Source organism: Pipistrellus hanaki (genome assembly GCF_964339955.1).
Source record: "Pipistrellus hanaki genome assembly, chromosome: 8".
Classification (NCBI taxonomy): domain Eukaryota; kingdom Metazoa; phylum Chordata; class Mammalia; order Chiroptera; family Vespertilionidae; genus Pipistrellus; species Pipistrellus hanaki.
In genome coordinates this window covers 38,632,439-38,652,637 of record NC_140510.1, presented here as the reverse complement: position 1 = coordinate 38,652,637, position 20,199 = coordinate 38,632,439, and the positions used below count along the sequence as shown (strand labels likewise).

Sequence of the window (20,199 nt, the reverse complement as noted above, 5' to 3'; positions counted from 1 at the left end):
CATTTATTTTTATAAAACTGACCAAATGAATTTGATAACTAATTATGTAAAATTATCACTTAGATAATTAAATGACTATAATTATGTCCTTTCCAGGATTTTTTAAATGAATATTGATTTAGCATTCTATACGTTTATAAAATGTTGTGTATTTTTTTCACTATTCTACTTTTAATCCTCCATTTTTTAAGAAACATAGTTTTGGCCTGGCTGGTGTGGCTCAGTGGTTGCACATCGACCTATGGACCAGGAGGTCACTGTTTGATTTCCAGTCAGAGCACATGCCTGGGTGGTGAGCTTGATCCCCCGTAGGGGGCATGCAGAAGGCAGCCAATCGATGATTCTCTCATCTTTGATGTTTCTATCTCTTCCTCTCTCTTCCTCTCTGAAATCATAAAGATATATTTTTTAAAAAGTTTTATAAAAACTATATATTAACTTGGTCACTTGCCATATTAAAATTAAGTCAATTTGTACAGTATCCATGGTTTCAGTACCTGAAGTCAGCTATGGTCTGAAAATATAAAATAGAAAGTTCCAGAAATAAACAATTCATAAGTTTTAAATTGCATCTGTTCTGAGTAGTGTGAAGAAATCTCGAGTCATCCCAGATCATCCCTCCTGGGACGTGCAGTACAGTAAGATATTTTAAGAGAGACAGAGACCACATTCACGTAACTTTTAATACAGTATATTGCTATAATGTTCTATTTTATATTTATTCTGTTTAATCTTTTACTGTGCTAAATTTATAAATGAAATTTAACACAAGTATGTGTGTATAGAAAAAAATAGTATATTTAGATTTAGGTACTATCTATGGTTTCAGGCTTCTCTGGGGATCTTGGGATGTATCACTCTGGATCAGGGGAGACTACTGTATTTACCTTTAAGCTAAGGAAGAGAATCAGTTAAAATATGTTTATTAAATCTTCATTGAAAAAGACTTAATGTGTTGCCAAAAAGGGGGCTAGCTTCATTATAGCAATTTTTACCAGGGACTTTAAATGCTAAAAACCTGGTGACCCAACTTTGCAATTCCCATAGTAATACCACACAGAAATATCACTGTGATGTCTACCATGCTCTGTACGCCACATTACACAGATGTGCTCAAAAGACATATTGGTTTACGAACACCAAAACCAGCAGTTAAGGTTGTCAAGAAAGTCAAATTTATAATGTCTGAACATTTAAACAAAGTGAAAAATTATCTAATTCTTTAACTTTATAAACAATTGGCATTATGTATAAAAAATAATTTAGTTTAACGGAATAATTTAAATGTTGATATTTCATTAAAAATGTCATTTCCAGAAAAATCTAGATGTAGAAAAAGATGTCATTTGAGGTTATCTATGTCTTTAGTAACAAAATAAAGCTCAGAGAGAAAAATTGTTTATTAAGAACTTTTTTTTCATAGAAAACAATAAAACATGTTCTATGTTGAAGAAAAATATATAATATAATATAAAGAATAAAAAAAGAAAAATGATGCCTCCTGTAGTCTTATTTCACTATAGGTTATTTATGCTCCACCTAAGGTGATTTAAGATAAAATTTTAGGAACTACAATTTTATTATTCACAGATAAAGACCTTGAAGTTTGTTCTCTGATAATGTGAATAAGAACAACCCCTATAACAAATATGGCACAAAATCCAGGATTGCCCCTCTAGCTTACCTTCAAACACCAACAACTACAAACAAAAACTGAAAGCAAAATCTGTAACCTTCAGATAAGTTTAAATCAGTGTTATCTAGGCTTTCATCATTTGGCTCCTTATATAATCTAATAAGTACATTCCTCCAAGTTTATATTGTTCAAATTAAGGCAAAGAGATATACAGATCAATTAATCATATACCAATATTTGATGACATTATAGATATCCATCAAGGGAAAACTTTTCTAAAAGCAAAAACATCCCAAATACAAAACCATCTCTTTTATTGCTTTGAATTGTTCATTAAAATAAAAACACATTTTACTAAATGTATAATATATACATATGTGTGTGTGTGTATATATATATATATATATAGAATATATATATTATAAAGGGAATATATTTAATAGGTAGAAAAATGAAAAGCCTCAAAGCTTCAATTTAAAGTAGTCCAGTTCATTTCTTCCAAGCAGAAACATTCACAGTATTTCTTTAGTTTTCAAATTCTAGATATTCAAATTGTCATCGTGCCCTGCAAAAACTAATAAATAAGCAAAATCACCAGCTGGTAACAACAAAATGGCATTTGTTTTTCATTAATTATATTCCATAAAAGTATTTTCACAAGATGATAAACTTTGATTTTCCAAGATTTATAATTCAACCAGTATATGCTAGTAGGATAATGTTGACCCTGTAACTTCCACATAAAAACAAAACAAAAACACTAAAACATTGGAACATTGGAAATATAACTTTCTTATAGTATCGATTTTTTAAAAAACTAGATTCAGGTTAATAGCAATTATTTGAAATGAGAAATGAATAGCTTTATAATCATATATGAAAATTTCCTATCTTTATTAGAACTAAGAAAGATTACCCCAAGTAAACTACTCTTCATAAAAATAATGGTAGTTTTACCCTTAAAAATGATTTGGAAGAAAAACTGCCAAAAACCCGTAATAAAATTTTAAAATATATCTTATGTTTACTATAAAGTCAAGTTGGTATCTGTACCAATATTTGATCTTATAAAAAAGAACATGGCCTACAAAATATATTATCACAGTATTGGTACCAGTGATCACTTTACAGTTTTTGATAACTATGAGCACTTCTAGAATAGTGTAAATATTAAAAGTTTACACAAGATACTCACATCCTCATATATGAAATTCACAACCCCTTGTTGCAAATGGTCTCTTCTCCTAAAGAAATCTTTAAATAAACAAATTACTTTTTTATTATAATTGAAAAATCTATAGTTCCAAATACTCAAGTGTCCCCATGTATTAAAATATTAATAATTTCATATTCAATTAAATCCTGATTATGCTTCTCAGACAAGAAAAAAACAACAACTCTGAAACTGAGCTATAACTATTTCTCACTACATATACTCCAAAAATTTTAAAGCCTTAACACTCTGATTAGATTTAATAGTGAATAAAGGGGAAAATATTATATAAACATGCTATAGAAAGCAACAGACATTACTTAAGAAAAATAACTGTACCCACTTTTAAATGGTCTATACCTGTCAAAGCCCGAAGCTTCACACAGCAGGCAACATAATCATCAAAGAAGATCCTGCCATGCCTGCTATAACGTTTAACAATAGCACTTAAGGTTTGAGGACTCAACCTATAACCTAAAAAAAGAGAGAGATTGATAAATTACACCTTCTAATACTAAACACATAAGACCACAACAAGCACTGCATTTTTGTTAATTGTCATAAATAAATTAACTTTCAAAATGCATTCCATAAAAAACATGTTAAAAGCAAAGCACAATGTTAGAAACAAAACACATTCATACCGAAACTGATCAAAGCAACTATTAATTGTTAATAGTGGTAGAGTCCTAGCTGGTTTGACTTAGTGGATAGAGCATCGGCCTGGAGACGGAAGGGTCCCAGGTTCAATTCTGGTCAAGGGCACATGCCTGGGTTGTGGCTCTATCCCCAGTAGAGGGCATGCAGGAAGCAGCCAATCAATGATTATCTCTCATCATTGACGTTTCTGTCTCTCTCCCTCTCCCTTCCTCTCTAAAATCAATAAAGACATATTTAAAAAAAAACAAAAAAAAACAGTGATACATAAATATCACAAATCCAGCTTCCTAATAAAGTCAAAGCTAAAAAATTATTATTTGTCTTTTTAAAAATATATTTTGAACCCTTACCAGTTTTGTTCACTGGATAGAGCCTCAGCCTGTGGACAGAAGAGTCCAGAGTTTGATTTCAGTCAAGGGCACATATCTTGGTTGCCAGCTTGATCCCTGGCCCCAGTTAAGGTGCGTGCAGGAGGCAACCAATCGATGTGTCTCTCTCAGATGGATGTTTCTCTTTGTCTTCCCCCCTCCCTTCCACTCTAAAAATTAATGGAGAAAATATCCTTGGGTAAAGAATTAAAATATACATTCTATATATATAAAAAAGGCTAATATGCTAAGTGTCTGACAGTCTGACTAGTCGCTATGATGCTCACTGACCACCAAGGGCCAGACTCTCAATGCAGGAGCTGGGTGACACATACTGGCCATTTACAGAGAAATGGCACCACAGACCTGGCATCCACAAAGCAACACTCAAGTGAGACACAGGCCCCACCACCACCCCAGAGCGATAGCCCACCAAATAGCAGCTGATGTTGCCGAGACGCTATAGCGCAAAATGTGGCCCTCATCCCTGCCCGGAAACGGTGGCTGTGGGTGCCAGGTAATGATGTCACATAGCAATGCCCAGCTTTCTCTTCCTAGCAACTAGCCTCCTTGCAGTTTCTTCAGCCAGGAACACGACTTGCTTTGTAGCCAGGTGGAAACATTTTAACTAAACATCTGTGAAGCATTTTCCCATGCTTCACCTCATTGATCCTCTATCTACCTACTCACAGAAATCCTGGAGTAGGTAGATAGGAGACTTGGTGGAATCCTATTTTCTTTTCATTAACCGGAAAACAGAGATTTAGAAAGCTTAGAAATTTGACCTGACTAAAAAGAAGTAAGAAATGGTGGACCTTAAAAATGACTTCAGTTTTTCTTATTGTGCAGAATATAGTCAAACACTGCTGCAGTTAAACATTTTACCCTTTGTTCTCCCTGTGGGATCTACAATAATAATCTGCTTCATGTTGATATTTACTGCATGTTTCTGACAATTACCTGAAAGAGAAGTTGAGGTGCTAAACTTTGGGGCTGAAAAAAGCTAAATCAGAAAGCAGATCTAATTAAGCAAGTTTATCTATATACTAGAGGCCCAGTGCATGAATTCATGTACCAGTGGGATCCCTCAGCCTGACCTGCAAGATTGGGCAGAAACTGGCTCTCCAACTTCCCCTGAGGGGTCCTGGATTATGAAAGGGTGCAGGCGAGGCTGAGGGACCCCACTGGTGCACAATCAGGCCAGGGAGGGTCATGGGAGGTTGGCCAGCTGGGGAGGGACCATAGGAGAGCCCCAGAGTGTGTCCAGCCCATCTTGTTCAGTCTCAATTGGCCAGACCCCAGAAGCAAGCTAACCTACTGATCAGAGGGTCTGCCCTCTGGTGGTCAGTGCATGTCAGAGCAACTGCTCAACCAGTAGACTGTCTGTCCTCTGGTGGTCAGTGCACTTCATAGTGAGCAGTTGAGTGGCCTTAGCATAACATTAGCATATTACACTTTGATTGGTTGAATGGACAACCAGATTATATTATATATATTATATAATAAAAGCATATTAGGGTTTTATTATATAGGATATATTTATTAGGCTTTTATTATAATGCCAATCACACATATGTGTTTCAATCTGTCATTGTCAATCATGAATTTAGTTGACACTTCCATTATAGAGAAAGGGTGAATAGTGATATTAAAATATTCTAATTAATTTCCTTTCAATGTGCATGAATTTGTGCACCGGCCTCTAGTGTATTTATATATTTGATTTTGAAATAATGTCTAGGGTATTTCATAGATTTTAATGCTTCAATATTTCAAGCCTTTAATTTTATTTTATCTTTTTATCCTTCAGGTATCTTTCCATTTTTCATTTTATTTTTTATTAGGTATAATTGACAACATTATACTTCAGGACTACAATATAATGCTTTGATATTTGTATATATTGCAAAATGATCACCATAATAAGTCTAGTTAACATCTGTCACAACACATAACACAAATTAATTTTTCTTATGAGAACTTTTAAGATCTACTTTTTAATCACTTTCAAAAATGCAATTAGAGTATTATTAACTAGAGTCACCATGCTGCATATTACAATGCCATGAGTTACTTTATAATTGGGAATGTGCACTTTTGACCACCTTCACCTATCAATTCTGTAAATTATGGATCTTTAAAGAACATCAGAGCAAAATTTACACAGTGATCTTTGCTAGCATTCAAATCCTATAGTTTCCATTGAATGTTTTACTTACAAGTATCTTTTAAAGGCAGAGAAAATTTGAAGACAACATGGTTATTCAGAGGGAAAAAATAGAAAATGTTACTCCTTTATGTTCCATAACTCTTAATCTATTTCTTCAGACTTTTATCACTACTTCCTTGGTATTTTTTTATATAGGTTTTTTTATTGCATATTCCTATCAGTAAAAAGTTTTGGATCATTATATGTGTATTTAGTTGTAAATTCTATACATGTATTACTATTTGATTATTCACATTTTAAAATATATCTAAAACTAAAATTTAAAAATAATTAGAAATATAAATCAATATATTATACTTTATGCATCTGTACAGATGGTCTTAATGTATTTAATGAGATATGTGCACTTTATTGGAAAGAATGATAGCCTAGAAGTATTGTCTTTATTATTACTTGGGTTTAGTAGATTTCAACAAACAATACTAATTCATTCAAAGGGGAAATCAAAAATATAAATGCAATTGGAGAAAATTCTATGTGTAGCTATAATAAAATGCAGGAAACTTGCTTCAATAAAAGGTATAAATTAATAGAAGCAAATAAAACATGCAAACTAATTTAATTATATATAAATCCATTTTGAGCTTTCAATTGGAAAGTTATGATCTGAATGTGGTATTGATAAAATTCTTAATATTTCCCATAACATTCTTTTTTTTAATATATAACATACTTTATTGATATTTTACAGAGAGGAAGAGAGAGGGATAGAGAGTTAGAAACATCAATGAGAGAGAATCATCCATCAGCTGCCTCTTGCACACCCCCTACTGGGGATGTGCCCACAACCAAGGTAACATGCCCTTGACCAGAATCGAACCTGGGACCTTTCAGTCTGCAGGCCAACGCTCTATCCACTGAGCGAAACCGGTTTCAGCTCCCATAACATTCTTGGCAAAATAAATTTAATATTTTAAATATATCTGAAGATCTTAAATTTGAATAATCCAGAATAGTTCTTTGTTATATTCAAATGCATATGTAAATTATTTGGCTATTTTCTTTTTTTGCAAAAGATTATATTAATGTTCCAACATTATACTGAATTAAGGAACAAGTTTAATCCACTAATTATTAAGGTTCTATAGCACAAGTTTGTATAGCTAGGATTGTCCCTAAAATTGCCATTTATTAAATTAAAATGTCCATTTTAAAACAAAGAAAATCACCAGTTTTTACTTATTTAAATTAGAATTTGAAATAATGTATATCAGGTTCAGATTTTAACTTTTAAGAAGTTAATTTTCTTACAAATGTATTTTGTTCAGAAATGAGTATAAATAAAATCATAAAGAGAAAAACACTTAAATCTACTGAAAACTGTCATTAGCTATAAGCAAGTTACACACCATTGTATATAATCACTTTTTGAAAGAAAGTAGACTTAGAATCTTAGCTTATCAAAGATTGATAAAAAATAAAGTTAAATTATTTAAAAATATTCTAAAATGCATACTTCTAATTTGGAGGTATTTGGGGACCTAGTGTGTATTTTCGACTACTTAAGAAAAAAACAAAAAAACAACAAAAAAAAAACCATGGTGTTTATTGCTGAAAAACTATATTACTTAAAAAAATTAAAACAATTAAGATCCATCTGATCAAAGAACAAAGATAACCTGGATGGATGCTAAAGAATTTTAATATTCTTACCCATAGCAGCAATGGCTTGATTCAACTCATAATGCTCCACTGTGCCACTTCGGTCTTGATCAATAGCTATGAAATTTTGTTTCCAGGCAGTAAGAGCTGTCCAAAGTTCTTTGAATTCATTAAATCCCATTTTTCCTGTGTAATCTCTCTGACAGTTTTATTAACAAAAATAAACTTGATACCAAAGAGAATTTACTTAACCCAAAACTCCAAATCATTCACACACACACACACACACACACACACACACACACACACAAAATGTTAGGATGTTACTGCAAGAGTTAGCTAAATTCGGCATATGAAAAGATTTCTATGTAAAACTGAGAAAGTATGGAATTTAAACAGAATCTTACAAAGCATTTTTAAACTCTGGCTTACTGTGGTGATTTATAATCAACAATTGCCTTAATATGAAAAAGCAACTATTCAATAGCATTTTCTATTTTTATTCAAGGATACATCCAACATGGCAATCATAATTCGGCAGGTTTCCAAACTGAAGGCTATAAAACATATTTATTATTTGAATTAGAGTCTGCTCCGTTTAATCTATGTAAGATTATGACAATTTCTATTGTCAATTTAACACATTCAAAATTGCCTAAAATATACAATCATCCCAATCAGCAAACTTGGGATGTTAGCCATCCATAAAAATAATAATAATAAATTGCTACCCTCAAACTAGTCATATCTAATAAGGGGATTTAGATAATTAAGTAATCATAAAGTAACTGAAAATTGCTATCACAGGAGAGGAGGGCTTTAGACTTCCTAATACAATGACAAGTGGAGTTTAAGTAGGCATTTGACATATACTAAAATTACAACACTTAAAGGAGTCGGCAATTTGGTTAAAGCTTGGGGTATATGTGAGGGAGTTGCAGATGATGACATCCGAAAGACAGGCTAGATCATGAAAGTCTTAAATGCCAACCTAAAGATTTAGACCAATATAAGTCACTGAAGCATTTTAAGAAGCAGAGGGATAATTCTAAAATCTTCATTTCAGAAACATTAGTTTACCATGATCAGACTGTAAAGTGAGATGAAAATGGATGTAGGTAAATCATTGGATAGTTTTATTGCAATTTGACTAAGTAAGAAAGGAGAAGTTTCTAAGCTGAAGCAAATGTCCCCCCGCCCCTTGGGGAGATGGAAGGGGGCAAAAAAAGAAAGAAGGGATATATAAAACTATCTTAAAATTATGGTTTATTAGAAATATTAACACTTTTGTAATTACAGAACCATAACTGAGGACTCACTAAGTAGAATTTAATTTCTCAAATCCTACTGTCATTGCATTCAAATAGTATGTGATTTATCTCAAACTATATCATAGCCCTGAAAAAGAAAACATATCAGCACGGGTAAGCTTACAAAGTTCTCATAGCTAATAGCTCATTAAAATAAAAATAAATAAATAAAAATACTTAAAATTAAGTTGGCTTATTTTATACTATTTGATATTTTTGAAATTCTATAAAGAAACAAGTGATTTCAGCTAAGTTTTAGATCCTTTAAGAAAAAAACTATAAAACATCCCACAAACTTTAATAGCTGATTTTCTTTAAATGTTTAATCAACGTTAGAATAGATGGTTAAAGTATTTTAAGGCTGACAATTTCAACAGATAATCAATGAGCATTTACTATGAGCCAAATAGTCTGTGTTTTGTGATTTCACATACACATAAATATTTAATCAAATTAAATATTTTGACAAAAAAATGAAGAGAGAATTTTCAGGAAAATTGAAAAGAGTTCCTCTCTCCCTCACACCACATTCCATTAGAACAGAGACTAAATTGATTTTTTAAAAGTCATAAACCTTTAGAGAAAAAGAGAATGATAGAAGAACCAAATTTGCAAGTTGGATGTGAGTTAACTAACCTAGTTCTGAGAAAGTGTTTTTCCTGAATTTGCAATAACAACAGCTGAGAAGCAGCCTATTTATCCAGGAAAAGGCCCCAAAAGTTTAAGAATTGGCAATACTTCTTTAAATGGGAGAAGATAAAATAAAAACAGGAGTGATTGAATGTCTACTTAAGGAGCATTTAGAGTTCTAAATCGCCTCCTGGCCTCAGTTCAGAGGAAGGCTTTGTCTGCTCCTACCTCAGCATAGTCTGGGGTCTTATTCCCTGGAGAAATCTCTAGACTGCAAGATTCCAGAACAGGGCTACCTAGCTGGCAATTAAATGACAATTTACAAAAGACTGAGAGCCCTGCTGATTCTTTCCCCCTCCTTTCCACACAGATCAGCTGGACAACCAGCCCAAAATGAAACCCTAAAGATATTAACACCCAGTGTTGTACAACAAACTGCCCAGTCTAACCATCAGACACAGAACTCTAACCATGATCTCACAGCCTCTAACCAGCCTTTTAGTTAAAAATGAGCATCCCAGGATCACCAGACACCTGAAAAAGCACCTAATTTAAAAGACAAACAAATGGGGGGCAAAAGGAGGGGCGGGCAGCAATCTGTTAGAAACAAAGATTATGTAGAAAGAAAGGAACTTTAAGTCTCAGAGAGATCATGGAAGATAATACTTCATGAAGAAAAAAACACACAGATGCTCTTGGATTTTAAGAAGATGGCAGTAAACAAGACTCAATAGAAAGTTTAGAAAATAAAGATATGGAAATGTCCTCTCAAAATAGAGGAAAAGAAGAAGTAGGAGAAAATAGTGATCCATTCCAAATGTCAGGCATTCTACAATAAAGAGAAAATAGAGAAAACATAACTGAAGAAAATGTCCCAGAACTACAGCAAATGAGTCCCAGACTGGGGGTACTTACTGAGTTCCCTACACAACTAGGCACATCATGGTGAACCACCAGACTTCAAACAAACATTTCACAGGCCTCAAGAGAGGAAAAACAAATGACATATAGGCAGGAAACATAAAGACAGAGCAACAATGCAAGCTAGAAACAACGGTACCTTTAAGATTCTAAGTGAAAGTTATTTGAAATAGCATTCTACACCTGGCCATTCGTTTAATTCTGAGGACAGAATGAAAGCACCTCAGATGAGCTCTTTTAATAGGAAGCTAATGTTATACTTAATAGAATTAAAAAAGTTGACGAGCTGAGATAAAGGGAAGATCCAACTCGAGAGAGAGAAGGACAGCTCCCGAGAACGATGGTGACGGGATGCCAGTGTGACAGCTCTGCAGAGTAGAGCACAACAGAAAGCTCCAAGATGATGATTAATTTCAGGAAATGAAAGTTACATAAAATGGAAATTTAATCAGACCTATCACAAGACACAAGAAGAGCATTTAGATAGTAACAAAAAGGCAAATGCTGATTATGGACCTAATGTAAATTATTATATAGCTGTGCTGAATGGATGAGAGGATGAGTAGGACTCCTGTGTGGAGGGCAGGGCCAAGGGTGAGTTAAAGGTGGAGAGTTAAATCCCCCTCCTCCATAGTAGACCTCTACAGACAATCATTAAAACTGAAAAGCAACAGTGATTTAAAAGGCATGCTATTTTGAGATCCGGAGGCAAATTTCAAAACAATCAGCTGAGAAAGTTGAAAGATATTTCCCCTGTGAGTGGTTAACACTGGGGAGATAGCAATGAACAATGAACAGTTATTTTCATAACAAGCTTTGAAGAATTATTCGACTCTTTAAACTAAACATTGTAAAGTACTGTAAGTATGGGTGCAAAATGTTAGGATATAAATTTCCTATTCCAATTTCAACAGAGGTGGGGGAAAGATCTCACGAGAATAAGTTCCACTAATTCCAGACTGTGTCAAACATCTCTGAAGTTCTTCTGCATCCACTTCACCATCCTGTTAAAATAAGTATGACTTGATTTAATGTACAGTTATATAAATGCATAGTAAAATGCTGTCAATCTAGACTAACCGATAAATATGCATTCTTCAAAATATTACTCTATTACCAACTACAAAATAACAGATGACTTTTATAGCAAAGGCATATGACAGAACATCATGAACTATAAGTAATTTTTCACAATCGAATTATAATCTATTAACTTTTCAAGCATCTCAAATATAATTTTTTCTACTACTGGAAAATGACATAATCATCCTATACAATAATAGCTCAAAGTAATACTTGGTAGAAACACTGGACCTCTACTTAAATTAATTGGAAAAAAAAAACCTACAATAGGACTTTTCAGAAAAGTCTCAAAACTTGCCTTTCATGCCTATTTTGGGGGGAGATTATTTCTAATGAATATTGAAGGAGAAAATATATTTTCCCTCCAACACCATTACCCCAGCAAAATTTTATAGTTCCGTACATTTTGTTAGTAATCTTCTGATTATGGCCCAAACATTCTTGCTTTGAACTTATGGAAAATATGGGGTTTTTTTATTTTGAAAGTGAAACAGGTTGAGGAGTCTCAGGTTTCAGTACCTCATCCTATTTTCTGTATTTTTAAAAATACAGAGGAGAATAATTTATTTGGAGGCATCAAATACATTGTCCAAATGCAAAACAATAGCTCTGTGAAAGGATCAAGGGGACAAATTTAAAACGTACTTTGTAAGAGACCAAAGAAACAACAACAACATCAAAAAAAACTTTGAAAGGAAAACTATGACTAAGAATTATTACAAACGCTCATATTCTGATCTTTAGATTAGATTTCCTTATAAGGAAACTTCTTCTCAATGAACCAACCATGTAATACTGTTTAGTACTACACAGCATCTAAGTGGATGTCTGTCTGTCATGCATGTTTTTATAATTTTGTTTACATAATTTTAAATGTATTGTAGAACTGTATACCTGAAATCTATATAATTGTATTAACCAATGTAACCCAAAAAGTTCAATTAAAATACATTTTAAAAAATTTAAATTCTGTAGTTAGAAAATAGTTCTTGTAAAAAATCAGCCATATTTTAAATTGTGGACACAACTGAGGTGGGGACAATCACAAAACCACCACACAAGGAAGGATGACAAGGGGAAGGAAAGGAAGTACATAGAAGGGGGACCAAAAGAAGAAGGGAGGAAATACACAAGAACTTCAAGCAAAATAAGTTTATGAACCAAAAGTCGAAAGTATATTGAAAAATCTAATGGTCAAAAAGACAATCAACAAAAATGAACAATTTTAGAACAAATCCATACAAGATGAAATTAATTTTATGGAGCAATCATGAAATCAAGTATGTAGAGAAAATGAAGAAAAAATAACTAAACAAGTATCTTCCATTAAAAAGAATAAGAAATTCATTTAACAAATATTTATTAAGCAACCTACTATGTACAAGCACCATTAATAGGACTAGTTACGTAACATTGTTCAAAACAAATTCCTCGCCATCAGACAGTTTACATGTTAGTGGTGGGAGAAAGACAATAAAGGATAAATGAATTTGATGATATTAAGTGATAAGAGGGAAATACAGCAGAGTAAAGGTAATGAGGAATGTGTGCATGGACCCTGTGGAATACAAAAGATCTCATGAGAATAAGTTCCACTAATTCCAGGCTGTGTCTAACATTTCTGAAGTTCTTCTGCATCCACTTCAGAAGTGGAAGCAGTGTGCATACTAAAGTTACAGGTGTTTCTATTATTGAAAAGCATGATCTGTGTGTGTGTGTGTGTGTGTGTGTGTGTGTGTGTATGCATGTGTGTATGCTGTGTGTTTATAAAGGTACAAATCAGAATTTCCTCAAATAAACTGATGAGTGAATTAATACTGTTCAGAAAGCATCATCCTATAAAAAGGAACACTGCAGAAAGCTTTAACTGGGCATTTCTTGTAGTAGAGCATCACAAATTATTAAAAAAAAAAAAGAATACAGCTATAGAGGGGAGTTCAGCAATTGGGTTGTAGAACCATAATATGTAAGTCTGATATTACATCTGATCCTAAAGCTAGGCAAAATTCAACATATAAAAGAATTGTCTAAATATTTGAACTAAAAAATTAAAAATGAAATAGTTCACATACCCATTCAACACATGTATTTAATGACTAATATATTCCTAGTGTCAACTTGGTAAGGGATAATATTGCAAGAGCATGTCTTCATGGAGTTTAACTACACAAAAGCACAAGACTATGGAAAAATTGAGGCAATTATCAAACAGTACAAACACAGAAAATCATTGTTGAAAACTGTTACACTGTAATAGTTCAGAAGTCAAATAAAAGTCTCTAAATATATATATGTCCAGTTCCTGTCTTAAGTAGTAATTTTATAAAATGAATTTATTATATAATCAGTTATATAACATGTTTATTCTCAGTAAGATCACTCAAAACTTCCTTGCAAATAAGAATGGTATAATGTAACAGGATTGCATTTAGCTGCAAACAATAAAAAATGCTATTAAAGGGGCTTAAACAACTAAGGGTTTATTGTTTTATACAAGAAGTCTGGAGCAAGATAGAACTTGACGGTATGGCAACTTAGTGATGTCACCAGTCTGTACTTGTAGATATCTTTTTTCCAAATCCTCTCTGGCTCCCTGGTTCCACTTTTAGTTAAAAGAACTATGTGTTAGGGATCATGCTAGAAGACTTTTTAAAATAAAATGACTACCCTTGTCTCTGATCTCAGGAAGAAAATTAGTCTAGAAAAGTTTAAAATACAAGTTTGATATGCATTTCTAATGATACACTAAATAAATAAAAAAGTGCGCGTGTCTTTTAAACAGCAATCATTTTTAACTGACATTTGTGCAGTGTATTTAGCATCTCACCGGTCCAGCAACAGCGGTAAAGTATGTCCACATGGGGCCTTCGGCTGAGGAGTAATTGTTCAAATAAGCTGGGTGCCCGGGGTAGCCCCCAGGGAGCACTGGCACTGGCTGTCCCATTCCTGGCATCTGACCAATAAAATTTCCAAACTAGAAGAGTAAAAAAGGAGAAAGGTATTATCACAAAATGCTACCTACTATCTACTAACATTGTTTTAAAAGGAAATATTTATGAGCAGTCCATTGCAGTACAGGAATAGAGTTACTGCAAGCTTCCAAATTCACTATCACAAAAGGTGTTAGCTCCAAAATGCTAGATGTTCCATAATTAGGCCTAATTCCATGCATTAATATGTTATCCAGAATTAAAAGAACCGTGAAAGAAAAAAAAATCTCTAGCAACTAAGAACTTAATCTAATAGTTGGACATGACGCATAATTTGGAAAAAGTGTTTATCATAACCAACACTAAAATAAACAAAAATAAAAACTGTGAGCAAACTCACCTACAGAAAAACTAACAAGTAGTATAACTCAAGACATATACTTAAAAGAATACATGGTAAAATACAATGAAATTGTGAATAAATCAAGGGAAACAGCTTAGGAGTAAAAGACCCGCTCCATCAAAAAAAGAAGTTAAAGGAAGAAATCAATGAACAGATCAATAAATTGATAATTCTAACCATGATCCTTTTCAAAACTAAGAATAACAACAAGAATATAATAATAATACACAGCAAATATTTTTGAGAGCTTTTTATATCCCAGGTACTACTGTTCTAAGTATTTTCCATCTATTATGTGATTTGATTTTCCAACAACTCTATGAGGAATAAAAGTACTATGTCCTTTTTGCAATTGAGGACCTGAAACTTCAGGAGGGTTCCTGAATTGGTTAAGGTCAAATAACTAGTAAGAAGTAGATCATGATTCAAAAATAGACAGTATGACCCCAGAGGCTACCTACTGTTTGTCTCCTGCGATATCTGTGGTTCCTCTTTTCTTTTCAATTGGACCTTGGTACACATTATTAATAACTTTTAAAAGATAACTTTACTCAGTATTTATTTTTAGTGTGAAGGAGAAAGAAATATAAAGATTGTCCATTATTCCATTTTGAGTGTGTTTTTTTCCTTTTTATTGAACTTAATGGGGTTACACTGGTTAACAAAATTATACAGGTTTCAGGTGCACAATTCTACAAAACATCATCTGTACACTGTATTTTGTATTTACCATCCCAAGAAAAGTTTCTGTCCTTTACAGCACACCCCCCCACCACCACCATACCCTCCTCTACCTTCCTCCATCCCCCCCCCCACCCCTAACCCCAGGGAATTACCACATTGTGGTCTGCTTCCAAGAGTTTTTTTTTTTTTTTTCCACTTTCTTTTTTGCTCAATCCCTCCACCCTCCTCCACACCTAGCTCCTTCCACCACAGCCCGTCAGCCTGGTGTCTGTCCGTGAGTCTGTCTCTATTTTGTTTGTTAGTTCATTTTGTTCATTAGATTCCAGAATCATATGTTACTTGAACAAAAATATTTTTCACTTACATTCTTTTTTTTTTTCATATAGTGTTGCTTTGACTTTTTTTTTTTTAATTGCAGTTGACATTTAATATTATATTAGTTTCAGGTGTACAGCGTAGTGCTTAGGTATTTATATAACTTACAAAGTGATCTCTCAGATAAGTCTATCCCGCAGACACCATATATAATTATTACAATATTAGTGATAATATACCCTAGCTGAGCTTCCCATTCCCATGACTATTTTTCAACTGCTAGTTTGTAACTTCACTTGCATTCTTTAAGGGTCAGTAGAGATTGCCAGAGGCAAAAAAAAAAAAAAAAAAAAAAAAAAGATTAAAATAAAGGGCAAAGAAGATAAAAGATAGAGACTATTTGCAGTGCTCTGAAAAGACCTGGGCAGGGATGTGGTAAGAGCAAAAATATGGAGGAAGTACTAGAGTTCCAAGAAATGTCCTCAGGAGGTGGTGAAAACATATAGAGATTCTGAAGCAATGAAGTACAAGAAAGGAAACAGTAAAAAAAAAAAAAATAGATGTAATTGCTTAAAAGTTGCTTCTTTAAAAAGAAGAGGCAGAGGTGGACAGACCAGATTGAAAATAGTAAAAGGGCCCTAGTAGGGCTAGCTCAGTGGGTAGAGCATTGGCCTTTGCCCAGGTTGTGTAAGAAGCAGCCAATCAATGAGTCTCTCAACATTGATGTTTCTATCTCTCCCTCTCCCCTCCTCTCTGAAATCAATAAAAATATATTTAAAATACAGGAGAGTATTTAACCACAAATATAATTTAAATTATATATATATATATATATATATATATATATATATATTAGCAATGCTATGAATACCTTTTTACCAATATATTTGAAAATGTAGATGAAATGGCTCTTCTAAAATTATATGTTATAAATGTTGACTAAAGGGAGAAAAAAATCTTTCTATTTCTAAAAATGTAGGCTAGGATAATTTAATCAACCTTAATAATCAAAATAATCAAAATGTTGCAAAAATATTTTTAAGGAAATTTCCAGGCCAATATTTGAGGACAAGTGAACAGCTTAGCAAAATTTCTAAGGCTTTTGCTCTTCGGACATGTAGAAATAACCAACACCTAGGCATCGGCCAAGGCCTCCAAGGACAAGGACTGAAAACAAGTCTGAGGGCCTAGCCAAGAATGTAAGGCTTCCTGGAGACCCTTACCACTGTAAGATTCACATAAGGAAGAAAACTAAAAATATGTTATAAGAAATGAGGTCAAACTAAATTAAGCATATTAGTGAAAAGCTAATGTTGAGGTGATGCCTAAAGATGACTATGAACACTTCACTATAGCATCTCCATCTGTTCCTTGAGAGGTGAACATATTTTTTTTTTTTATTTTTATTTTTTTAAAATATATTTTATTGATTTTTTACAGAGAGGAAGGGAGAGAGATACAGAATAGAGAGTTAGAAACATGGATGAGAGTCATCGATCAGCTGCCTCCTGCACACCCCCACTGGGGTTGTGCCCGCAACCAAGGTCCATGCCCCCGTCCTGAATCGAATCTGGGACCCTTCAGTCCGCAGGCCGACACTCTATCCACTGAGCCAAACCGGTTTCAGCTGAACACATTTTTTTAAACTAAAGTCAGGCAAGCTATATTACATGAAGAACCTGACCTTATGAATAACCTTCCACCTCTCTTTCCTTCCTGACATGCAGCATTCACTCCCCCAAATCCAAAAACATGAGAGCTGGTAGCGGTCAGAGTAAAGATGATTGAAAAGTATTTGCTTCTTGATTCCCAAGGGTACAAGGGACTATTATAGGTAATGGGAGTAACACAGATCTGGGGAAAATCATTATGACATTGTACAATATCACGTAAGGATATTCTTTGCTCTAGTCTATGGCAATTGCATTTCAAACTGGCTGTCAATTTCTTTTTGTACAGACAAGTAGGGGAGTGGGTAAAAGGGGGAGAGATCAACCAAAGGACTTGTGTGCATGCATATAAGCCTTACCAATGGTCACAGACAACAGAGGGGTGGAGCCATATGTGGGGAGGGGTTTGGGATAGGAATGGGGGAATGAGGACAATTATGTGATACCATAATCAATCAATAAATTTAAATAAATTAAATTAAATTAAAAAGAAAATTATTTGCCATCTTCCCTAGGCCAGGCAGACTTTCTCCATCCCTTTGAATCCGAACTGGGCCTGTGTCAGCTGTAACTGACAGAATACAGCAGAAATTGCACCAAGGTCCGTTCTAGGCTAAAGACTTCAAGAGGCAGTCTCTGTTTCTCTCTTAAGAGTAAAGCCAGCATAAGGAAGCCCAAGACCCACATAGAAGGATCCACAGGGAGAACTAGAGCTCCTAGTCATTAAGGACAATCCATAAAAACAGTTTAAAAATTCGTATTTCAAGTTGTCTTCTTGGTAGTGTCAAATGAGCCAACGCTGACTATTACATGGTCAGAGTTATTATCTGGTAACATGACTGAAAAACAGCTTGGACTTAAAAGTGGTGGCAATGTCATTTTCACGTTGTTTTACACATTTTTGAATCCTTAATATTATCTTGGATTCCTAGTTTCTTCCCAGAAATTTTCAAACTACGGATCCAGTTTGGGTCATTTTAATTTGACTCAATTACTATATAATCTGCAATGCCAGAGAACTCTGTACATATAAACTGTAATATATCACAATAAGCTGAAAGGAACAAACAAGTTGAGAAGCCAATGTCTCTGCTTCATCCCTCAGTTTATTCCCCGTATTTTATATCAGTGCGAACATTGTCAAAGTCCCACGGGTTTGTGTTCCCTTGAATAACTGTTGAAGAAGGCCTTGCCTTCCTTAGGCATTTAAAGTAGAAGGGGCCAGGAGGAACTTAGGCCAAGTTTTCAACACTGCCAAAACCTATAATAATATCAGTAAAGCTCAATTTCTCTTTCTGGGTAAAAAAAAAAACCAAGTACCATTAAAGTTGGAATTATATTATTTTCTACCCACAGCCCAATGGATTGTCCCTCGTGCACGTGTTCATACAAAGCGTGCTCCCTCACTTTGGAGATCCCTGACATAAATACGGAAGGTTGTGCTACTTTCTGAAAAGAAAAAAGCTGGCCAGCTAGCCACCAGGATATTGCGATTATAATTTCCCACTCTCAAAGGTGATGCAAAATAAAGAGTTATGTAAGAAAAGAGTAACCCTCCCACTCCCCCCCCCCCCCAAAAAAAGTCTAGGAACAGATTGCCCTTAGCAGAATAGTAAAGATTAGGAGACATGTAGCATATCTTAATTTATTCATAAGGACGGAAAATAAGTGGTCCAAAAAATTCAGAAAGAGGATGTCTAGCAAAACTGAGGGACACATTGGGGGCGGGGCACAAAGGATGACTGGAACAAGAAAAGAGTGCTTTTCCCACCCCCCGCCGTTCCGGAAAGGTATTTCTGAAAACACATCACACTCTTGGCTCCATAAGAACACGCCTCCGGGACCGGACCGGCCGGCTCCCAGCACCTCGGACCGCGGATCCAAGAGGCAAAATAAGAGGTGGAACATTCAGGGGCCGAAGGTGGCGCGGGTCCCCCGGCGCCGCCAGCAGGGGCGCCACGCCCGGCAGGAGCGAGAAGAGGACTGGACTCACCCCTCCTCCGTATCCCGGATAGGCCATGACGAGCGGATCAAGTGTCACCCGTCACCCTTCGAGTCCGCGTCCGCCCGCCCTGCCGGCGACAAGCGCAGGTGCAGGTGCAGGTGCAGGTGAGCCTGACAGAGTACCCGCTGCGCCCTTGCTTCCCGGAGACCGCCCACTGCCCGAACCCAGCCCCGCCCCACTCGGCGCCGATTGGGTGAGGCCAGCCCCTGGGGGCACGCCCCTTTCCGGGTTCTTAGTCCCGCCCATCTTGTCTCTGATTGGCTTCACGCGCCCAGCTCTCTCCTGCTCGGCTCCTATTGGCTCGCCCAGGTGTCACGCTCTCCTCACGGACCCAAGTAGAAAACTGCCGCGGTGCATCTACCCTCTTTGGGAAAAGCTCTCCGGACCTAAGTGCTTCTTTAACCACCGTTTTAAACCGGACTTCAGATGCATCTATGAATCTAAAAACCTTGCAGAGTTACTCCCATTTGTTTCTGCATAGCGTGGATGTCACAATCAAAATGTTGAAACCTTTACCTCTGCGCCAAAGGGGAGGGGTG

At 35.0% G+C, this 20,199-nt stretch overlaps 1 protein-coding gene across 2 annotated transcripts; it reads right to left on the bottom strand.

The window, feature by feature from the left end:
• Positions 1-1,382: 1,382 nt before the first annotated feature.
• On the bottom strand, positions 1,383-19,983 carry GCA (grancalcin). 2 transcript variants are annotated; one of them, XM_084891938.1, is made up of 8 exons: positions 19,649-19,976; positions 14,481-14,627; positions 11,505-11,574; positions 8,223-8,266; positions 7,761-7,908; positions 3,210-3,323; positions 2,832-2,890; positions 1,383-2,210 (listed from the first exon to the last, which is right to left on the bottom strand). In XM_084891938.1, the coding sequence occupies exons 1-8, from the start codon at positions 19,673-19,675 to the stop codon at positions 2,184-2,186; spliced, it is 636 nt and encodes a 211-aa protein (XP_084748064.1). In that variant the 5' UTR covers positions 19,676-19,976; the 3' UTR covers positions 1,383-2,183. The 2 variants fall into 2 exon arrangements, with proteins under 2 accessions (XP_084748064.1, XP_084748065.1); XM_084891939.1 differs by lacking the exon at positions 14,481-14,627 and having other exon boundaries at positions 19,649-19,983.
• Between the last annotated feature and the right edge of the window lie 216 nt (positions 19,984-20,199).